At 42.3% G+C, this 24,739-nt stretch overlaps 1 protein-coding gene across 4 annotated transcripts in view; it reads right to left on the reverse strand.

The window, feature by feature from the left end:
* The window catches only part of ARHGEF28 (Rho guanine nucleotide exchange factor 28), a 344,670-nt gene extending 320,972 nt beyond the window's left edge, over positions 1–23,698 (reverse strand). The window contains exons 1-2 of one of the 4 annotated variants that reach the window (XM_059878794.1): positions 22,461–22,569; positions 16,349–16,502 (exon numbers count right to left, since the gene is read on the reverse strand). In XM_059878794.1, coding sequence (XP_059734777.1) covers positions 16,349–16,385 — 37 coding nt within the window. In that variant the 5' untranslated portion in view covers positions 16,386–16,502; positions 22,461–22,569. Of the gene's footprint in view, positions 1–16,348; positions 16,503–22,460; positions 22,570–23,048; positions 23,229–23,470 lie in introns of those variants that run through there. The other 3 variants (XM_059878798.1, XM_059878797.1, XM_059878796.1) reach the window with 3 other exon arrangements.
* Between the last annotated feature and the right edge of the window lie 1,041 nt (positions 23,699–24,739).

Here is a 24,739-nt window from a genome sequence, read left to right on the forward strand (position 1 = left end):
ATGCCCCTCCACAGCACCTCCCTGGTGGTCCCGTGGCTGGGACTTTGCACTTCCACTGCAGGGGGCCCAGGTCCAGTTCCTGGTTGGGGAACTAAGATCCTGCATGCCAGATGGCACAACCAAAAAAAACGCCCTCCCATACACAACAAAATTTTCCGCAATAGTTTTTTAAATGCATGATAATGGCAGGAAATGCAGTGAAAATATTACCTTATTGAACTACAAATACATCATCATTCCAGGGAAAAGAAAGTGCTAACAGCAATAAAATTCTTAAATATCTTCCAAGGACACAAAGATGGCAGCTACAAAACTGTGCCAGTAATAACTTTTCTTCACTTGTGTTTTAGTTCTGAGACAAATTTCAATTTGAAAGATATTCAAATGCAATAAAATATTTCAAATATAAAATTTTCACTTATGAAACAATATTAAGATTCATAACACTCACTCTGCTTCACTCCTTTACATTTTAAACACAAGAACTCCAAGTAGTCACACAGAGTGACAGAATTAAAGTAACCTAAGTTTTGATTCTTGGTGTTTGGTCATTGTTTGTTTTTTTTTTACCCCTCTCCTATCATTGCTGATTCCAAATCAACTGTTTAAATGAGCTATTAAATAGTACTACAGAGATTGGACACACAAACTGGACCCAAGATAAGCTTGAACAGTGCCAAATCCTTGATTTTACTCTCAGAACCAACTTGCGTACTATGTGCTGGGGACCAACTATATAACTGGGAGTTGTCGGAATTAAACTCCGTGTTGAATCCAATGTTTATTAAAAAGTCATTAAAATGCACTAATTTGAAGCTTTCATGGGTATTATTAAAATGCCACAGTGACTGCAAGAATTTTTTAGACAAAGTGATTTTGTGGAGGAGAAGCAACATTAACAGATATCGTTTATAATTGCCAGTGCATGACGACAGTGAAACCAGTCTGACTCAAGTCGATTTCTGAAGGAAAACAACTTCTTTCTTGTCAGTTCCCTGGCCAAGTGGCCAGCGAGGAGGTGGGCATGACCCCTGCCCACCCTGACGATGCCTAGGAAACTAAAAAGACCCAAGAGGAGAGAATCAAGGCCAACAGGGGACAAATACAGAGTGGCAGAGTTGAACAGAAGCAAACATAAATCCTTGGGAGTGACGAAAGCAGAAGTCACCTTCAAGTTCAAATCACAACGCATTTAAAACACCAAAAGGCTGCCGGAATGCACAAAAATTCTGGGAAGAGAGCACAGGTAACGAGAGGTCAGAACTCTGGTTGAGAATACTGTGCCTAGTCTAGAGCCTTCCCTCTAAGAAACTGCCATGAACTGAAGAGCTCATAATTGACCCACCAGATAGCATACTACATTCTACGAGAAAAAGTGTATGAACTTCTATTTTTCATCAACTTCTATTTTTCAAGCTATGTAAATCAGATCCTCTGCCCCAGACAAGTGTCTTTCCTGAATTGTGACAAGTGAAAAAGACGAGCTACTCAGTTTCACTAAGAAGACAAACCTGAAAATGTCGCGGCAGTGAACACTTGCTGGATCAGCTGAAGACAGCAGAAGCGCTCCTGGTCTCTTTGACATGTGGACAGGCTGCCTTCTCCCCTAAGCCTCCTGAGAGACATCATGCAAAAGTGGGGAGACCGAGGAGTCCCACAGGCTAGGAGGGATCAATAAACAAACTGCTGGACCTAGCGCAGGTTGTTTAACCTCCCATATCTGCTTAATTTCCTTATCTGTAAAACAGAGGAGGTTGTTGAAGGAACTAAAGATAATGCACACAGGGCTCCAAGCAGAGCGCTGAACAAAGGGGAAGCAGTTACCACCTGGGTATCAGCATCGTCACTATCAAACTTCAAAGCAAATGACACAAAGAGGTCTTTCTACAGCTGATGAAAATCTCAGCCCATTCTCCCTGTAACAGGGCCCTCAAACGCTATAGGGACCGCTTGGATGGTTGGATAAGCTTCATAAGCGTCATTTCCCCCACTGTACAAAGCCATACATACACACAGCAGCTCTACCTATGGATTATGGCAATCACATACTTAACTAAGTATTAAGCAAATCTTTATTAATTAATTCATCTTTCACAGTAGGAACATTATGTACCCTATCCTCACTCCCCATCCCAAGATCCAGAAGTGAGGGGTTTTCCCAATTGTGTTACATAGCCAGTTCCTCCCACGCCATCTCAAGACTCTAGGATAACCACTGTACACTTAGCCCAAATCATCTCCAGGATGGAGACTCAGTTGACAGTAATAACACAATTTTACAGCTGAACATGACTCCAAAAACCAGATGAGACAAGCAAAAAAAAAAAAAATGTCTTTACCCCGTGGTTGCCTTTTTATGACAATCACCAACTGAAGAGAGAAGAGTTTTTCGTCATTGGCTTTGAAGAATTAGAAGAGACTAACGCTTGGATCCCCTGAAAAGTTCTTAGCGCGAGAGTGAGGAAGACATTTACAAATCACTTAGTGTACATAGCCCCACCGATACATAAAAGAGGTACTCACAGTTCCTCTCCTGGTGGTAATTTATTTTTTTGGAATGGGAGATTGTGGTCTCATAAAATGCCTCACTAATGCTTCTGCTCAAGTGGTTTTACACTCTGGCTAAACAATAGAAGAAAAGAAAAACACTGGTCTTTGAGGGCGGTTGTGTTTTATTTTTGGCAACCTCCAGTACAGAACCAGGGATTCCTACTCGAACATGTCCCTCACGGCCTCTTTTCTTACACAACAGGCCTCATTGAGACTTCCCCCCCCTAATTTGAACTGGCTCCACATTTTCCTCTCACGTCACTGAATACAGAACTGCGTTAACAAAAAGACACAGGACTGGTGTATTACCTACTGATCACGTCCACTGCTTTTCCACATGTATATTCACAGAGTTATGCCACGGTAACTTCTCACAGAGCTATCATGCTTTAGGCTTTGATTTTATATCAATATATTACTTATCTTTTCCAAAGAATTTCCATCTGCAATTTCACTTGATTAGCAGACCACTCAGTTTTATCTGGGGTGTCACTGGTGGCTCAGATGGTAAAGAATCTGCCCGCAATGCAGGAGACCCAGGTTCCCTGGGTTGGGAAGATCCCCTGGAGAAGGAATGGCAACCACTCCAGTATTCTTGCCTGGAGAATTTCATGGACAGAGAAGCCTTGTGGGCTACAGTCCATGGGGTTGCAGAGAGTTAGACACAAGAGCAACTAACACTTAACACTTTCAGTTTTATCTAGACAGCTGGCATCATGCCCATTCAGAGAGGGAACACAGATGTGCAAAACGCTCTACTGAAGTTCAACAAGGTCTGCACGGCCAACCTCAAGTTTAATTTTGAGACTGAGAACACCTGCATTTTACCCAAAAGTGGCCTGTTAATAAATTCTTAACTAGCTGACAGAATAATTCTTTTAAGCTTTTTTCTAATGTTAGCAGTGCAGAAGAAAGCTCCGCTTTGACCTCTGCTGGCTGAAGTTTTCTTTGGCATAGTACATATCAAAGCAATGCCAAACTGATAGGTAAATGGCACTCTGACCCAAGCCATGTAAAATATACTTAATAAGGCTGTTTAACTTTCTTAAGGGGTTTTCATATTGTACATGCAACTGTTTATATGTTGCTCAGAGAGTCACAGAAGGGAGCAGATGAGGGAATTGAGGATGGGGATATGGGTCTTGCTTATGGGTTTGTTGCGAGGTTCCTGCCTGATCCCTGCCAGAGGAATGCAGAGAAGAATGCAAGGAGGAGTCCCAGCCCAGCTCACCTCACTCCCATCACTCTGCATAACGTAGAGCTAGTGTCCAAGCAAAATGTCCAACATTTTCAAGAATGCTATTCACCATACGTGCACCTGGCCTTAATCATATAGTGGTTTTGACACCTGTATTAATGCATTACAAAAATCGGACATTCATTGTTAACATTTCTGAAATGGACTGGTCTGCCAATAAATGCTTTTCTTTTTCTACACAAATTTGTTATTCCGAAATAGAAGGGTACAGATGTGAAAAATTAACCTTCCTAGCATAGCTAAAAGCTTATACTATACTAATGTGTCATAAGGACCATCTGTGATCGTGTAAGTGATAACCTCAACAGGCATGCCTTCTTCAGATCTACTTACAGTCTTCAATGTTACATGGGATACACTATGAATTTCCATGCTTTTAATGTCTAGTGACATAAGACACTATCTATACCATGTAATCCCACACCACAAGAAAGGGAAAATTTCTGGTGGAAGAAACCACTGTTTTTAGAAGTTACCTACTGCATACTTAAAATGCAATAATTCTGTATCCAAGAAAGAAAAATAAGGGATTTAAACCATAAAATTATCCTACCAAAGAAAGCAAGCAGTAAATCACAAAAATCACACACAAAAAATATAAAGCATGCTATAAAATAGAATGCTGTGACTGATAACTCACTGATAAAAATACAATTTACAAGTGTTTTTATTAGGTAATAAAGCGTACATGAGTTTAGTTATGATGCTACCTATACATTTTTACTAGTCAAAAATCCCCTGACCCAAATATCCCAAGGCAAACACATGAATGTCCAACAGCTGCACGTTACTGACAAACATTCTGCTTTGCCCACATCCGCATAATTTCTTAATTTAGAAAAAGGAGATTTCTGCACCTACTTCCACCGGAAGATGCTACAAGCCAAGAAGGTCTGCTTCCCTTGGCGGGCTTGTCCTCCCAGCCACAGCCCCGCCCTGAGCACCTCGGGGTCCTAAGCCCACACCTCCCCGAGAGCACTGCACACAGCGCCCTGTAAGCGTGGCCGGCACGACGCACCTCACTGCACAGCACCTTGCTTAAAACAGAGCCCCGGATCTTATTTTCCTAACTTGTTTTATTTCAGGGTAGCTCAGGTTTGATGTAAAAAAAAAAAAAAAGCATTCAATTGCATATATACATAGGAAATAAGAATTCCCTCTAATCTTTGCACAGATGACTGAACAACATTTCACGCTCATCTGGCCCCAGACCCGGTCTGTCAACAGGCACGTCTTAACACCTCCTTGACAAAATTTTACACGCTGGAGCCAAGAAGATTCACTCACCAGACAGAGGCATCCTGGCTGAATCCTAGTCTCCAAAAGGGCTTCTCATTCTCTCTCCCTGTAATAAGCCTTGAATTCAATATGAACAGAAGTGCAGCAGCTACTCTAAAGAAGGGGAAAAAGGAACTGTAAAAGTATCAGTAGGGAAATCAACTACATATTTGGAATTCTATGGGAATAAGTTAACAAGAAGAAAGCAGGCACCTGGCAGGAAAAAATGTTAAGGAAATTATTGAGACATGATACACTTCCTGTCAAAACAACACACGAAGCGGTGATTCATTTGGTCAGTATCTTTTAAGCGCTATGTGACTTTAAATGCTCTGTAAGTTTACTGATATTGAATTGTGGCCACGAAGGCATTTATTTTTTAATTTTAAGTACTGAACTGTTCAAACAATGCTGTGCTCCAAAATAAAAGCCAGCATGTACTCAGGGTATCCACAGCAGTATTCTTTAATGTCACTACTATCAGTATTAGTATTAGTCACTCAGTCATGTCCGACTTTTTGCGACCCCATGGACTGTAGCCCTCCAGGCTCCTCTGTCCATGGGATTCTCTAGGCAAAAATACTGGAGTGGGTTGCCATTTCCTCCTCCAGGGGACCTTCCCAGCTGTACATAAAGGAGACTTCATTAATGTGCATTAGAGAATACCCCAGGTTAACTGTCATAGAAAACTGCCTCTTGAGCCTTCAAATTCTATACCAATTCTACACCTCTGGTTGGCCGACTGTTTGTTTCTTTACTTAGGTTTTAAGGTGAATGACCTGGGGCTATTTGTTTCCATCAACCTGACTGTGAATCTAAAGGCACAGTTGAAATGTCTATTTTTCTTGCCATCAGGAAAGATAAAGAACTACCATTTGCCTCCCCTAGTTTAAAACTGGTGGGCACGATGTAATTCAAGTTGTGGAGTGCTTAGTCCTGCAGAGTTGTCGCCCCAACAACAGAAACATTAGAATCAATTCCCCCCTTGATCCAACGTTCAGAAATCTATAAAATCGCTTCCATTCTCAAGTGTCTGTAGTTAGGAAAAAAAGTGTTTGTGTGTATGTGTGTGTGTGTGTATGTGTACAGAGCTAGGTTTTTCCATACAAATTTAAAATATAAAGTCATTATAAGCATATTGCCAAAACGTAAATAAATACAAAATAGGACTTTCAGTTTGATAATAACCAATTTCTCCCCTGCCCCTTACCAAACAATTACTGTAAATGTTTGATAACAAACAGTTTGAAAAGTTTAGTTAGCAACAATTACATAAGTTTAATAAGAGTTTCAAAGTAAGTGCTGAGTTATGACATCTAAAAGATACTCCAATTATATTTATGAACTAAGTATACAGATTTTCATTAAAATGTCTATTTCTTAAATTCACTTCTGTTTTTATAACATCACTGAGGCAGATACATATTTACAATACAGATGATGTTTAGGAAACTATAACACCAAAACAAAGACCGGGCAACACTTTGATTCCCATTATACCAGGCACATCTCCCGGGCAGCTGAGAGCACCCTGCCCCTGCCATCTCCACATCACAACACACTCACTTTCTTTCATGGCTGCTGATCTGACAGCACTGAGAGCTCCTCAAAAGCTATTAATATTTCCAAGCCTCTTCTCTCTAAGCCCCCAGCACCCATATAAGCCTGCCTCATAGTAATTACTAGCCAAGCTCAACTCAGTGAAGGTTCAAAACTCTAGCAGAGAATTCCAGCTTCTGGTTCAAGATGGTGGCGTAGAAAGACATGGGCTTAGCTCCTCCTGCAAGACCACCAAAGCTGCAACTAGCTGTTGAATAACTACCAACAGGAGGATGCTAGAACCCACCAAAAAAGAAACCCCACATCCAACGACAAAGAAGAAGCTTCAGCGAGATGGCAGGAGGGGTGCAATCCCGACAAAATCAAATCCCATACCCACCAGGTGAGTGACCCACAAACTGGAGAACAACAACAATACCAAAGAGGTTCTCCCACTGTTGTGAAGGTTCTGAACCCCACGCCAGGCTTCCCAGCTTGGGGATCCAACAAAGGGACTGGGTATCCCCAGGAATCTGACCTTGAAGGCCAGCAAGTCTGATTATAGAACTTCCACAGGACGAGGGGAAACAGATTTCATTCTTGGAGGACACAAACAAAATCTTTCACACACCAAGCCCAGAGGAAAGGAAGAGTGACCCCACAGGAGACCGAACCAAAACTCCCTGCTAGTGCTGGAGGGTCTGCTGTGGAGGCGTGGGTCGGCAGGGGCTCACCACAGGGACGGGGCACTGGCAGCAGCAGTCTGGGAAGGTCGCCCTTGGCGTAAACCCTCTTGGAGGGCACCATTAACCCCACCATAGAGTCCAAGGCTAGGTTACTTCAGGCCAAAAAACTACCAGGGAGGGAGCCCATCAGCACCCATCAGCAGATAATTGGATTAAAGCTTTACTAAGCAGGGCACTGCCCAACAGAGCAAGACCCAGTTTTTCCCACCACCAGTTCCTCCCATAAGGAAGCTTACACAAGCCTCCTGGCCTCCTCCATCAGAGGGCAGACAGAAGAAGGAAGAAGAACCACAGTCCCCACAACAGCTAAAACAAAAACATTACAGAAAGTTAAGCCAGGATGAAAAAGCAGAAAGTTATGTCCCAGATAGAGGGACAAGACAAAACCCCAGGAAAAAAAACTCAATGAAGTGGAGACAAGCAACCTTCCAGAAAAAGAATTCAGAATAATAATAGTGAAGATGAACCAGGATCTCAGAAAAACAATAGAAAAGATGCAAGAATTGTGTACCAAAGACCTAGAAGAACTAAAGAACAAACAAACAGAGATGACTATAACACTAGAAGGAATCAATAGCTGAATAACTGAGGCAGAAGAATGGATAAATGACCTGGAGGACAGAATGGTGGAAATCACTACTGCAGAACAGAATAGAGAGAAAAGAATGAAGGCAGTCTAAGAGACTTCTGGAACAACATTAAACACGCTAGCATTTGCATTACAGGGGTCCCAGGAGGAGAATAGAGAGAGAAAGGACCTGAGAAAATATTTGAAGAGATAATAGCTGAAAATTTCCAAAACATGGGAAAGGAAATAGTCAACCAAGTCCAGGACACACAGATAATCCCAAGCAGGATAAACCCAAGGAGGAACACACCAAGATACATAGTAATCAAACGGACAAAAACTAAAGAGGAAGATTAAATATTAAAAGTGACAAGGGAAAAACAACAAAAAACATCCAAGGGGACTCCCATCAGGCTCTCAGCTGATTTCTCAACAGAAACTCGACAAAGAAGGGAATGGCGTGATATATATAAAGTGATGAAAGGGAAAAACCTACAACCAAGATTACTCTACCCAGCAAGACTCTCCTTCAGATTTGATGGAGAAATCAAAAGCTTGCCAGACAAGCAAGAGTTAAGAGAAATCAGCACCACCAAACCAGCTTTACAACATGTGCTAAAGGAAAATCTCTAGGTGGGAAACAAAAGGGAAGGAAAAGACCTACAGAAAATAAACCCAAAACAATTTTTTTAAAAATGGTGTTAGGATCATAAATATCGATAATTACTTTAAATGTAAATGCATTAAATGCACCAACCAAAAGAGCAAGACTGGCTGGGCAGATGAAAACATGTACATGCACGCACTTCCACTTACCACGTCACTCTGCTTGACCGCCTAAATTGTACGTTATTATTTTATATTGTTAGGTTAATCATGTTCCCATTATGGCTTGCAATTGTAATTATCTTTTATTTTTCATCTGGCTATTGATTGTGAAAGCAGATAAACATCTTTTACTATTGTGATTATGTAACTATTACTCACTTAATACCATTGTTTCATGATTGGTCAACAGAAAAATAACAGAACTCTCTACCAGCAAAACTAGGATTTAATAGGAAAAAAAAAAAAAAAACAACTCTAACAGAACTCTTAAACTCCCTGAGGTAGAAAAGCTTTGGAAAGAACTCCTGGATAAATGTTTAGAGTCCCCACATCCAGTAAGTAAAATCCCAAACAGAAAAATGCCCAGTGTCCACATCACAAGTACAATAAGATATCTTTATCTTGAGGTGCCATGCCTTAAAATGGCACCTTTTCATGAGTACAATTTTGCTTTCTTTAATATCACTAATCAGGAGCTACATTAAATACCAGAGGTTTTATAAATTTGCTATACCTTTTGAAAAAAAAAGGGACTTCACTTACTTGATTTTACAAGTTTAAAACAAAGTGGAGGGAAGTGGGGAAGCAGAGGAGGAGAAAGAAAGAGCCATTATAAGTGTTATTGTAGCTAAAAATTGGCATTTTTCAAAAATTTTTTCAAAAAATGATTATCAGTGCCTATTCTCCACCTATCCTAAATGGAGTTAGGGACATTAACTCGTTCTGCTAAAATGAAATTAATATCCATTTTCAGTCATGTGTGGATTCAATTAAAAATAATTACGACATTATTACTGGCTGATTCCACCTCACTGCTCATGAAGTATTCAGATAACAACAACATGAGCTGCCACCACAGGGAAATCTCAGGCTGTGAGCAACCATTTCTCCCTGTAAAGATGCAACCCTGAAGTGGCTTCTTCAAACCCAGTTTCCCGAACAATTCAGATGTTGCCACTCAAGTGTCTGAAAGCACTCTAGGAACCAAGCAGTCAGCCAGTAATCTAAGGGAGGCTTAAAACACCATCCTTACCTCCAGAGAAGCACAGAACTGAAGAGACAGGATGTGCCACAGAAAAGGGGTTGGCCCAACTCCTCAGGTTTCAAATGAGGTCACTAGGGCTAGAAGAGGTGGCACGACTCCCCCAGTAGGTCGGTGGCGGTGCTAAGATTTCAACAGAAATTCTGCTTCTGCTTCAGCCTTTGCTATCCCCAGACTATCTTTTTAAAATGTTTCTTTTACACAGAATCTACCATCATTTTTAAATAAAAGGCACAAAACACCAGCAATCATGTCTCACTCCCACTAAAAAAAATTCTTAAATTGAAATCCAGACATCTTGTCTATGTCTATTAATTTCTGCAGCTACTTGTACATAAAGATGCCATACTGACAATAAACATAAAGTTTCCTACTATGAAGGTGAAAGAAAAAAGAAATGCTTATTCTATTTTTAATTTTAAGAAAAACCAACAAACCAGTATCTAAATTCTACTTGGCGTTTCTTTCAAAATGAACATTTTCTTAACCTGTCCATAGTAAATTTGAATTTCCCCTAGCTCAGCCCCCTTTTTGTAAGTAAACCAAGTGAAAAGCTAATTTGGGACTTTCTACAGATATGAAAGTAATCTACAGTGTTCATTTTTATTGCAAAACAACCTAATTTAACTATATGTGAAATCTATTTCACCCCAACTTAAAAGTTTTTATTAAAAGGCCCAAAATCAAAAGCCATGAGACCTTTGCCTCATAATTTCTGTCCCATAGAATCTTTCTAAGTAAAGAACAAAGAACAACTCGAATTCCCATGACCGATTTTAAAGATTTTTGACATTGTGTTTTACATTCAATTATTAGGCTATCAACATTTCTGGTTATTAAATGGGAAAAGAAAAATACATATGTATTTTATATAACAACTTTGACATGAATGATACCATTTAAGAGAAATGCTTCTATTTTATTCCCCCTAAGAATACATCCATTTAAAACTTAATAAAGCGCTGACAATAGGTTTTGTGTGTTGCCCCTTACAGCCAAGAATAGTGAGTGGCCCGCAGGAAACTGGCTAAGTCTTTAAGGTCTGGGAGAGCGGGTATAAAAACAACTTCCAGAAATTCATCCCTGAGAACTTCTGACAAGTTGCAGAGCTGGTGATTTCATAAAAGGTAACAATGAAGAGTTAAATGAGCCATTTCTTATACACGAATTTATATGCTGATACACAGTAGGATCGAACCCACAGCTCCTACACAATGCATCTCCTGCATTGCAGGCAGATGCTTTACAGCTGAGCTACCAGGGAAGCCCATCCAAATGTTATTATCAATCAGTGAAATCACTACCTAAAGAAATCACCATGGTTCAAAGAAGTAACCCAAGACCTCCCATTTGCAGACGATATGGATTCAGTGGCGATATAGAGAGATCATTATGTTCAAGGAGCTCAAGACTAAAGCCAGGCCTCCCAATTCCCAGCGTTGTGCTGTTTTCCATTCAGATGATAAAAATAATTGCTTTGCTTTTATCCTCCTCCCTGCCTCTTTTCCAGCACAGATAATGAAGACAGCATGCTCTTAAGAGCTGTGTCAGACAGACCAAAGGCCCAAATAACATGAGGTTGCCAAAAAAACTAAAGATAATGAGATTTTTACTTCAATTTATTTACGGCAGAACATCAAGGAAGGAATAGATAGATCTTCTTAGGACTGGTGATGTAGTGTAGATGGATGATAAGGAGAACTCCTCCACAGCGACTGAGACTTTGTCTACTCTTGGAGGAAGAAAACCTTCCACTTGAAGAGGACAGAAAGAACTTCTGTAAGTGGGAAAGTCGATCCTAAGAGGACACCTCTGGACAGGGTCAAGATGGGAAAGAGCCCAATGAGATTTTCCAGTCATAATCTACCAAGAACTGTGGACAACGACAGGATTCAAACATAGGAGACAGCCAATTTTCAAAAAAGCCAATCCTAATGACCTATGTGGGAAAAGAATCTAAAAGACAGTGGACATACATATAACAGATTCACTCTACTGCATACCTGAAACTAACACAACATTGTAATTCAACTATATTCCAATAAAGATTTTTTAAAAAAACAAAAACTAGAGACAGAAGAGCTTCAAACTCATCACAAGCAAGATTCTAGAGTAGACTAAAAAGCTGGTGTCTGAGTACCTCAGAGGAAGCAGTAGCTACCTGGAGCCAGGGTAAGTTCTGTAAGAATAAGTCACATGAGACTAACCCCACTCCACTATGTGGTCACCAAATTGGTAATTCCATATAGCAGATGTACAGTAGATTTGGTTGATATAGCATATATCCTTATGACAGGATGGCGAATTAAGAATCAGATGCTAGTGCAAACAGGAATAAGTCTCTGAACAACTTTACCTAAAACTGATAAACATTAATCTGAAGTAAAGTCTGTATGTGCGAGTGTGCTCAGTCCTGAACAACTCTTTGCGACTCTATTGATTGTAGCCCACCAGGCTCCTCTTGTCCATGGGATTCTCCAGGCAATCCTGGAGTGGGTTGCCATTTCCTCCTCCAGGGGATCTTCCCAACCCAGGGACTGAACACAAGTCTCCTGAATTGCAGGCAGATTCTTTACCACTGAGTCACAAGGGAAGCCCTGTGTACGGAAACATTAAATTGTTCTGCCCTTGAGCTCAGCCTAGGCAACAATTTTATTCCTTAAAACACTGAAGAAACGCATAATCTGTGGATAACTTGGAATAAAAAACGGTTGTGAATGATTAATGTATAGATAAACAATCTAAAAGACTTTGAAAGGCTAGAACAGATGGTCATATACAGGAAATTTAGATAAATATTAAGTTTTATTCATGGGACTAAGAAGCCAATTGTACACATCCGTGAATGAAGAGATATGACTCAGCAGCAACATGTGTAAAAACAAACTTAGTTATTTCGAGATGACTGACCATCAAGAGTCAGCAATCTTGTTTTAGAAGGACTACGGTTGGAAAGCCATTGTTACGAGAAATTATTCTATCTATCCCAGGTTCTGTGCTAAGCATTTTTAACAACTCTATTTAAGAGAAATAGGTAAAAACAGACTAAAAGTCCAGATAACTTACCCAACACAAGGCAGAAAGTAACAGCTAAAGAGTCTCCCTACTTTGGTAATCTGCAGCTGGCAATCTTAACCATGAGGCTTCAGTGCTTACTGGGGCAGGGAGGGATGTTGGGGAGGAAAGGGGGATCTCAGCAAGGGTTAGAATGGTTCTACTTACCATCAGTCAGCATATAAGAAGAACATAGCAAATTGGTATATGTTCAGTATTCAAGGTAGTGAGATGATTCAATATCATGTCACTTAACAAGGGTTGAAAGATTTACCAACTTAAATAGGCTTCAAGGTAGGGTATGTAATTAGTTTTCAAAAATGTAAGATAGCCCACCTACAAACCATTCAAAAATGTAAGGTTTCCAAAGATGGCCCACCTACAAACCAATGAACACAGTCCTGGGAAAGCTCTAGGCTACACAGCAGCAGCAGAAACCCTGTGGAACTCAAAAACAGAGGATGACAGCATAGAAAAGCCTAGGAAGCATTTGTCATCACTCCATCCCTCAGTCCAGAGCAGCTTGGTGCCAAGAAGGATCCCCTTGGAGGGATTTCACTCCATAAATAAAAGAACAGTAGGAGAACCCTGGTAGGCCTCCTCATCAACTCACAAAGGATGACAGTTAGAGAGGAAAAACAAAAGAACTATGAAAAAATCAGAAAGCAATTAACAAAATGTCAATAGCGTGTCCTTTGCTATCAATAACTAAATTACTCTAAATGTAAATGGTTTAAATTCAAAGACAAAGAGTAGTTGAATGGACAAAAACTCAAGACCCAAGTATATGCTTCCTACAAGAAACTCACTTAAACTTTAAGGACTCTCATAGGCTAAAAGTGAAAGGATAGGAAAAGACATCCATGCACATAGAAACTAAGAGAAAGGGGTACCTATACTTATGAGACAAAATAAACTTTAAGAGAAAAGCTGTAACAAGGGACAAATAAGGTCATTTTATAATAATGAGGTCAGTTCATCAAGAGGATATACAATTATAATTATATGCATGCTGGTGGCTCAGATGGTAAAGAATCTGCCCGAAATGCGGGAGACCGAGTTCAGTCCCTGGATCGGGAAGATTCCCCTGGAGAAGAGAATGGCAACCCACTCCAGTATCCTTGCCTGGAGAATCCCATGGACAGAGGAGCCTGGAGGGCTACAGCCCACGTGGTAGCAAAGAGTCGGACACAACTGAAGTGACTTAACACACACAACAAATCTGAAGGCAGAAACAGCAATGCAAGCGTAGAGGACTTCACAATAGACAGATTATCCAGATAGAAAATCAAGAAGGAAATAAAGAACTTAAACAATACTTTCGGTCAAATGTACCTAACATACAAAACATTCCATTCAACAGCAGAAGAATACACATTCTTCTTATGCACACACATATCCTCCAGGAGAGTATTTTGGGTCACAAAATTAGTCTTAACAAATTTTAAGAAGATGAAAGCCATATAAAATATCTTTTTCAACCACAATGATTAAAGCTAGGAGTCAATAACAGGAAGAATGTCAGAATAAAAATCAGATGTGTGGAAATTAAATTACACTTCTAAAAAACCAACTGGTCAAAGAAGAACTCAAATAATCCAAAAATCTTGAGATTAAAAATAGAAACACAACATACAAAAACTTTTGGGATGTAACAAAGACAGTTCTAAGAGGGAAGTTTATAGTGATTAACACTTAATGAAAAAAGAAACATACATAAATCAATAAATGTGTTAACAAATGAAGAAAAAGCATTTAACAAAAGTTCAACATCCTTTAATAAGAATTCAACAAATTGGGTATAGAAGAAACATACCTCAACATAATAAAGGCCACATATAACAAACTCACAGATAATACCATACTCAACAGTGAAAAGATAGAAAGCTTTCCACGATCAGGAATAAGACAGGATGTCCTCTCTTATCATTTCCAGTCAACACAGTACAGAAGTTCTAGTCACAGCAATTAGACAAGAAGAATTAAAAGACAGTCCAGTGGGAAAGGAAGAAACAAAAATGTTTCTTTGAAGATGACATGATCTTACATAGAAAATCCTCAGTACTCCAACAAAAAAACTGTTAGATCTAATAAATGAAGTCAGTAAAGTCACAAAACACAAAATCAACATACAAAAATCTGTACACTAATTAACCATCTTGAGAATAAAGAAAATAATGCCATTTACAATAGCATCAAAAAACAGTAAGATACTTAGGAATAAATTTAACAAATTTAACTATACATCAAAAACTGTAAGACACCGAAGATACTGAAGACAAATGGAAAGATACTCGTGTTCATGAATCAGAGGAGTTAATACTGTTTAAATGCCCATACTGCCCAAAGCCATCTACAGATTCAACGTAATCCCTGTCAAAACTGCAATTATTTTTCAGGAAAATAGAAAACAATTGTCCTAAAATGTGTATGGAGCAATAAAAGCCTGAATGGACAATGAAGTCTTAAGAAGAACAAGGATGGGGGCATCACACTTCCTGATTGCATATTATATCACAAAGCTATCAATATAGTATGGTACTGACATAAAAACAGACACAGAGATCAATGAAACAGAACTAAAAGCCCAGAAATAAGTCTATGCCTGTATGGTCAATATTTAACAATGAAACCAAAAATACTCAATGGGAAAAAGTCTCTTCAATAAATGATGCTGGGGAAACCAGACATACATATGCAAAAGAATAAAACTGGACCACTATCCTATACCACTCACAAAAATTAACTTGAAGTGGATTAAAGACTTGTAAGACCTGAAACCATAAGACTCCTAGAAGAAAATATGGCAGGGGAGCTCCTTAATGTCAGTCTTGGCAACGATTTTTGGATATGACACCGAAAGAACAAGGAACAAATGCAAAAAATCAACAAGTGTGACTGAAGTGAAAGTGAAGTCGCTCAGTCGTGTCCGACTCTTTGCGACCCCATGGACTGTAGCCTACCAGGCTTCTCAGTCCATGGGATTTTCCAGGCAATAGCAATGGGAGTGGATTGCCATTTCCTTCTCCAGGGGATCTTCCCAACCCAGGGATCGAACCCGGGTCTCCCACATTGTAGACAGATGCTTAACCGTCTGAGCCACCACTAAAGCTTCTGCACAACAAAAGAAACCATCAACAAAATGAAAAGGCAACCTACAGAATGGGAGAAAATATATGTAAACCATATATCTAGAGGTTAATATCCAAAATATATAAGGGACCTCATACAACTCAGTAGCAGAACAAAATCTCATTTTTCAAATGGGTAGGGACTTCCCTGGTGGTCCAGTGGTTAATATTCCAAAGCAGGGGGCACATGTTCAATCCCTGGTCAGGGAATTAAGATCCCACATGACACACCATGCAGTCAAATGATTGAATAAAACAAAACAAACAAAATGGGCAGAGAACCTACACAGATATTTTAACAAAGACAACATACAGCATCAGTGGCTATAGTTAAAAAAATATGATATTGCATACCGGAAAGTTGCTGAGAGTAGATCTTGAGTGTTCTCATCACAGGAAAAGTTAATTATGTGAGGGGATGAATGTGTTGATCATCTTGATCCTGGTAATTGCTCCACAATGTACATGTATATCAAATCATGTTGCACAATTTGACAAGTAATTGTATCTAAAGTTGAGGGAAGAAAACAAAGACAGACTGGGGTATCTCTGGTTATTAATCCCCCATTACTGAAAGTATTCAAGGACAATAATCAAATGGTCAACCATTTGGAGGTATGCTATACATGGGGATTGTTCACTTGCTAGAAACTAGAGAAAAACCTTTCGAGTTTCCTTCAGTCTTAAGACTATAACTCTGAACAAGAATTTCATTCATTTCCCCAGATAGAATGTACTGCTGCTGCTAAGTCACTTCAGTCGTGTCCAACTCTGTGCGACCCCATAGACAGCAGCCCACCAGGCTCCTCCATCCCTGGGATTCTCCAGGCAAGAACGCTGGAGTGGGTTGCCATTTCCTTCTCCAGTGCATGAAAGTGAAAAGTGAAAGTGAAGTCGGTCAGTCATGTCCGACTCTTCGTGACCCCATGGACTGCAGCTCACCAGGCTCCCCCGTCCCTGGGATTTTCCAGGCAAGAGTACTGGAGTGGGGTGCCATTGCCTTCTCTGAGACAGAACGTACAGTTACCTAAAGAGGCCTGGGTAGCCTCTCATTTATATCTGAGAAGGACCAGCCATCTAACTTCTTAAGCAACATTCTCCTTCCCTCCCATGTATCTCAATATTTTCCAATGCAATCCACACCTGATACAAAGGAAAACATCACCATTAGCATCTGTGGGGATGCTGTAAATTAGGACTTGATGTAACAGTGGAATTACTAACCAACCATCCAATATATGTATATTCTGCTTGGAGGCCCTACAAAGTAGCCTAAATCGGCGTTCTAGCCATAAATGGGCTTACGCTCAAGTTGGAAAATTGAGAATTCAGTCAACAGTTTCAGAGATGGTGGCTTAAGCTTGCTTTGAGGACTGCGAGAGACTTCAGCTAGAAAGAAAAGGGGAACAAAGGAACAACGTCAAAGAAGTTAGGAAATACAGGGCTTGTTCCACAGGCAGTTACTAGTCCTGGCTAATGGGAGCAGAAGGTCCATGAGACCAGGCAATAGGAGACATGTGACTTGCCGACCATTTAAAAGGAATGCCATGAAAATCACCCTTTCCTGGATTCTTTCAGCTGCAGAAAGCCAGAAACACTAAAGATTACGAAAGTAGCTAGCAAACCCTTTTATAAGTAACTAGTGTCACCTTTTTGAAAGATGATGCTGGCCCCAAGTTAAACGATTCTGAACCCAGGTGATTCCAACAAACAGCCAGGCTTCGAATCCTGGGCTAGAGACTCAACTAACCCATAATCTCATTAATCACTGAGCACCCCATACTTTTTTAAACTAACACCTGACCACACAGCAAACCAGGAGTCTGGTGGAGCAAGAAAAAGGACCAGGCACAGACAATAAACAACAGTCATTAGTGGGGAAGAGACAAATTTGCCCCAGAAGGACTTGCCTGAACCATTCAGCCCAACGAAAACTTCCTCGATAGTTAGAAGTCCTTAAGAGACTGCCTTTTCTCCAAACCCTTCTAGTTTACAGCATCCCTGCAAAGGCCATTGGTGACATTTTCCCTTGTATCAGGTGTGAAAATGTTTTAATCATGAAATTCAGAAACAATCAGCCCACTTGTTTTTCACCTTCTCAGCTCTACCCCGCCCTCTTCCACAAGGAGCGGGGTTTTCCACAGAAAAAAGGGAGCAGGATGGTCTATGACCCACAGGCGTGGGCTCCAGACTTTCATGTCTGAAGTCCCTCTGGACTAAGTCCAGAAAGATAACTCAGTCATTTCAACCTGATGACTGTCTGGTGATCAAGGTGAGGTAAGTTAATAGTATTATTTCATAATCCTTCAAATGTTTCCGACCACCCGCTGCAGGTGCAGGACTGACCCTGTCGACAGTACATCCTGGCCGTGCTGCCCAAGACAGCAAAAGCTGAATTGACATTCACCCTCCTCACCTTCAAATTTCAGGGCTGTATCGAACGTTCGAAGCAGCAGGTCCTTAGAGACCATCAAGTCTACTCGTTCCTCTGTGACCAGATGAGGAAGCTAAGACCCACAGAGGGGTTATACCTGCCCCAGGTTACACAGCTGAGAGGCCAGAGGCGAGTCTCCATTCCTGCCCTGGACTCCCAGCCGAGGGCGCTGCCCCCTGAGATCACACAGACACCTCACTGCGTTCTGAAACCTGGAGAACCTGCTCAAGCTCCCTTTTCAATGGCTATTTTCCATTTGTTATCAATCTAACCATCACTTTCTGACACTTAATCTCTGCCAGGCACTACTAGAAGTGCTCTCTGCAAATTAACTCACTGAATTCCTCCAGCAACCCTAGAGGGCAGGTTACAGGGATTATCCCCATTTCACAGATGTGAAACCTGAGGTAGAGGGAGGCGACAGAGTCAGGTCCATCTCATGAGACGGACTGGCCCCAGAGTCCCCACTCTTAACCACTTGGTGATAATTTATAAAGGATAAATGCTTTAAATTATAAAATAATGGAAGAAGAGGTGCAAGCCTTGAAAAGGGCACAATCACTAGTGTATGATAATGAATCTAAGAGCTAAACCATACATTTTGTTGATATATGCAATATATTTCATGCTTTTTTTAAGGGATTTTGTGTCTGAGAGAAATATAGAAAGCATATTAACATTTTAAGCATTTTTAAAGGTAAAATGATCATGTACACAACAGTCAAAGTCTGCCACTTGAAACAGGCAGTGTATCTGAGTGCTGGTTCTACTCATGCTATTATGTAAAGCGAAGGTGTCGCCCGTCTTCTCCTATGCTGGCCTTCATTCTCGGCTAGGAGGCACTCCTTTTACATCAACCCTCTCCAGAAATCAAACCTCAAAATACCAAATTGAGGATTAAAATAAGAGACTGTACCTCTGAAGATTACTTTTTTTTTATAAAAATGTCCAAAATCAAGATCACTGGAACAAATGCCCAATATTCAATTATGTTTTCACTCTCCTTCATACTAAAAATGTCAAATCTCATTACCTTGGTTATCCAGGAGAAAAAGTCCAGGAGCAATCATGGTAGAAATAAGAAAATTACAATTGTGCCCAAGATCAAATTTCAAGAGAAAAATTGCAGTCAAGCTAAGAAGATGCACTGTCACAGAAAAAAGTTACCTGACATTTTATCAGCCAAAAGTCTTAGTGTTGAGTGTGGAGAGGCCCACTCAAAATGCAACAGATCCTAAAAATTCTAAAATCAGCAAAGTATTGCCTTAGATATGAACCCCACAGTACAGAGAATCAAAGCAGAGAGCAGAGCCAGGCATACAATAGGTCCTCAAATATTTGTCAAATACATATAAGAAAATGTTCATCAAAAGAGAGAAACATGATAGAGACTGCCAGAATGCAAAATAGCAAGTGACGCTGCTTAGAGGTTTTAAGAACTTTTAAATACCAAGATGATAGCACAAGAACTAAGGATTATATAGACTGGACAAAAATGGCAGAGTACCATCCAATCAGGGCAAAATGCTCTGTGATCTAGTACCTGACCTGTACTTCTTAAGAAAAATAACTCTTAAGCCCAGCCTGGCCTAAGGGAGGGATCTGGACCCAAGCCCTACAACGTGGCATAATATTTGCAGTACAACTCTAACATGGCAGAATTCCCTGAATTTGGTGCACTTCCATTATAACACTGTTTTTAATTTAGAACTCTCAACAGGAGTTGCTTCATAACAAATTCAAGGTCCCGCTAAAGCAACATAAATACAGATGCAATTAAACAAAAACTACATAAATCAGGTCTGCCATATCTGATCAGTAAATTAAAGCATAATAAAATTACAGTTGGCCTGGCAGTTTGAGAGTAATCTGGACTCTATGCAGTACCATTCTAGCCATATTCCAATTGCAAGGGGTTTTCCGACATTTATACCATAAATCTTTTTTCTGGGGAGTCACACTTGGTCATAAACTCTGGCTGAATGTGAAGTTAGAGCTTTAAGTACCAGTATAGGGGCTACCAATTCTGTACAGAATCCTTAATATAGAAGTAATATTATAGTCCTTTATGTTTTAATACCTCTTTAGAACACATTTCCTTTTCTCATATACCAAAGGAGGTCACGTAACAGAGCTCACCTGAAATTCCTGCGAAATTTAAGTCTGAGCCCCAATAGTAGTTTCTTATAAAAGCACAATGAGAAAATATTCCAGACTCTTCTGCAGTACTCACATGATTAAGCAAACAAACAAAAAAAAGGTGTGAAACACAAGTGAGGAACCTGATGAAATTTCACAGAGCCTTAGTTACCAACTACTGTTTTCCTCTCTACCTTTAAGTGTTTCTAAACTGCTCAACGGACAGGAGAGGTGCTTCAAAGGAAAGTCTAAGGACACACCTGTTACATAACCTGTTCTTGGTTGACCAGGTTATGTGGCTTTGATAAGGAAGAAAACATAATCAGAAGCAGGACAAACACTAATTCTCTGTTCTGCCTTCTCACATTAGCCAGGGCATTCACCTGAGTCATATGCCCAATAGCTAGCTCTGTGCCTCAGTTTCTCTAGTCACTAACCATGAGGTCTGCTGCTATCCAAATTCCTACTGGATCAAAGTCAATGAGCACAACAATCACACAGAAAGTCCACAAAGGAATATTAAACTGAAATGCTATGTGGTGTAAGAAAAAAGCCAAAGGTTTTTGCAGTAGTCATTTGTTTTCCTCCAAATAACTCCATAGGAGTCAGCTTGGCCATAAATCAGGATAAGGTAAATACCTATGTGCTTTAAGAATGCACATATAAAAACTCAAGACAGATAAATTTAAAAGCTTCCCAGGTAAAGCTGTCACTGCTTGGACTATCCTGTTCAAAGATCAACCCACAGAACCCAAGAGAACAGGTCTTTGATTTTTTGTTGTGAAAAAAAGGACTTCAATTCCCCTGACATCTTCAAGGCCTAGAACACAAGATGGCAAAGCTTTAGAAAACCTGGGGCCCCATGGGACCCCAAATGATCAATTCTGTCTAAACATCTTACATTTTCTTATTTTTTATCTATTGGTGGGGGTCTGCTGATAAAACCTCTTTAACTCTGATAACCTCTGCAGAGGTCTATCGCTACCCAGGCAGGGGTCAAGAAGGGAGACGCTGCGCAAACACAGATGTTGCTGCCAGCTGAAACCAAGGAGAGGGGCAGGGGCTGCAATGGGTTCCTAGGGAGGCAGATGGATTCTCTCCTGGAAATCTAACTGGTGTCTGGGAAACGAGAGCTGGGTTTCCAAGGCGGCCTGAGCACCCAGCTTCTACAGAGCCCTTCATAGGCGAGGAAGCCTCCTTGGCGCCAGCACAGGACGTCATCATGCCCCACCGTGGAAAACTCCCAGCACAGGAATGTTAGGGGACCACCACGCACACCCCAGGTTCCCAGTGGAAAAGAGACCCACAACATAATCCTATGGAAGTCCAAAGGAATTCTGGCCGCCTCTCCTAACCAGGATAACTATAGATACCTTTTAAAGCACACTTATGTTTCCACGCTAAAGAAACGTTGGCGCTTATGTCCTGAGCGGAATTTCACTCGCTCTGCTGCTCTCCGGGGACCCGCCGCGAACCCCTCACCCCGGAGCCAGGCATTGATGGGAGGGGCGATCCCAGCTTTCGAGGCTCTCCCTTCTCCACCGCAGGAAGACCGCTGATTTCCCCGGCACCCGAACGACAGAGACCCAGCTTCCACCCACCCATCCCCGGTCCCCGGAGCGGGGCCGGCAGAGGGCGAGAGGGGCCGCGCGGCCGGGGAACCCCGCGCTCCGCCGCCGCGCCGCCTCTGCACTTGTTGCAGTCCCCGAGGGGCCGGGAGGCGGCGGCCATCCTTCGCGCCGCTGAGCCCGCGGCAGCACCTCCTCCCACCCACTGGAGACCCTGGACCCTGGAGAAAGTAGCTCCGCGACGGCGAACTCAGGTGAGGCGGACAAACTTTTCCGCCGCGAGGGGCCAGGGGACGCGAGGATGGAGCCCCCAAAGAGCACTTACCCGGAGCTGCAGCCCCACAGCCTCCGGCGCCCGAGCGAGGCGCTGCCCCCGCGCCCAGCCCGCGGGCGCCCGGAACGCGCCGCCGGAGCCTGGGAGGCTCTCCCCAAGCGGCCCACGCCCGGCGGCTGCGGCGCGGCCCGGCCGGCGCGAGGGGGCGGAGCCGAAGCCGCGCTCCGGGGCCGGGCTGGCTGCGCCCGCCGCTGAGGACGCCCCGCTCTCTCCGCGCCTGCCGGCTGCCGCTGGATCCGGCATCACATGGCCCGGCCTGCCCGCCGCCGCGCCCGACACGGGCTCCAGGAGGAAACCTGAAGCTGCCGTACCGCGCGGGCTCCGCCGGCCCCCTCCCGCCGCCGGCGGCCGCTCGCCTGGGCCTCCCTCCCCCGGCTCCCAGCACCAAGACCGGGAGAGGCTGCGGGACCGCGGGCGCGAGGTTGCGCCCGGATGGCGGCGCCCGCGCGCCCCGGACCCCACTGGAGTCAGCGGCCGGCTGCCCGCGCCTGAAAGGAGATGTGCAGGGCCCGAGGAAGGCCCAGCCTGCCCTCGGCCAAAAGCCACCACCGTTGTGACTGAACGTGCTCCAGTTCTTACCTAAACATCAGTAGACGCCTCTTGTTTCTCGAGGCTCACGATCCTCCAGCCCAGAGCTTCACCAGCTGTGTGATTCTCTGAGTGTTCACGCCCGCAAGGGGCTCATTAGAAGTCATCATAATTCTGACCAGTGCAAATTCGATGAGTGAAACAGGGCACCCAAAGCTGGTGCTTTGGGACAACCCAGAGGGATGGGTTGGGGAGGAAGTTGGGAGGGGGGTTCAGGATAGGGGGACACATGTACACCCGTGGCTGATTCATGTCGATGTATGGCAAAAACCACCACAATATTGTAAAGTAATTAGTCTCCAATTAAAATAAAAATTAACTTTTTAAAAAAGAATCAACAAAAAATAAAATTAAAATCAGAATTTTTTTAAAAAGTCATCATAATTCAAAAACATAAAAATCCTGTTACTTACCATAAACAGCAATATGAGAGGGAATCCCTTACCATCCACGGTGCTTTTCTGGTTAGAACTGATCACAACCCCAAGCAGAGAAGCCTCTCCATCAACCAGGCCTTCCTAAAAGTGATTTCAGATAATGATAGCAGTTTTAAAGACAAAAGTACCCATTTGATCTTTCTCATAATTAGATAGTGAAGGACAGGGAAGCCCGGCATGCTGCAATCCATGGGGTCGAAAAGAGTCTAACTAGACTTACCAAGTAAACAACAACCCATTTGATTTTTCTCATAATTACCTTGAGTCTTTGTTTTGGTTTTCCTATAAAGACCTGTCAGAACCAGACAGAACAGGACAGGGGAGTAGGCCAAAGGAACTGTATACCAAGACACCCCTTCACCAGCTGTCACCAACACCCCTCCCAGGCGGTGGTCAATTTCGCCTCCCTGTCCGTCCTCACCTTGCCCAGGCCACCTTGCAGACAGGGCAGCCAGAGCAAGAGGGCAAAGCTGAAAAGGAGAGCAAGAAAACCCTGCCTTGTGTCCAAAGTCACAAAGGTCCAGCCTTTTGCCTTGATAAAGGGGCCCCAGCCTGTCATTGCACACTAGACCTCATGCTACAATCCCACCTCCTATTTCACAGATCTGGGACCCCAAGGCCTGGCCTCAGGCATAGCCTTTTAAAGACAAGTAAGTTCCTGCCCATTGCCAGGTCTTCAAAGTACTGGACAAAAAATAAAAACAATAATATTGTTTTCAAAACTAAAACATACTTCCAACCATAAATGTCTGCTGGAGTTGAGATGAACCAACACACTGGGCAAAAATGGTTTCCAATCCATGGTGAGCAAAAGCTTGGATGGATTAGTGGCCTTAGTTGTTATGCTCCTTTCTGCTTCTGCTAAGTCGCTTCAGTCATGTCCGACTCTGTGCGACACCATAGACGGCAGCCCACCAGGCTTCCCCATCCCTGGGATTCTCCAGGCAAGAACACTGGAGTGGGTTGCCATTTCCTTCTCCAATGCATGAAAGTGAAAAGTGAAAGTGAAGTCTCTCAGTCGTATCCAACTCTTAGCAACCCCATGGACTGCAGCCTACCAGACTCCTCCATTCATGGGATTTTCCAGGCAAGAGTACTGGAGTGGGGTGCCATTGCCTTCTCCATATGCTCCTTTGTACATCACCTCAGTTCAGTTCAGTCACTCAGTCGTGTCCGACTCTTTGCAACCCCATGAACCACAGCAGGCCAGGCCTCCCTGTCCATCACCAACTCCTGGAGTGTACC

Source organism: Bos taurus, chromosome 20, assembly GCF_002263795.3.
Source record: "Bos taurus isolate L1 Dominette 01449 registration number 42190680 breed Hereford chromosome 20, ARS-UCD2.0, whole genome shotgun sequence".
NCBI classification, from domain to species: domain Eukaryota; kingdom Metazoa; phylum Chordata; class Mammalia; order Artiodactyla; family Bovidae; genus Bos; species Bos taurus.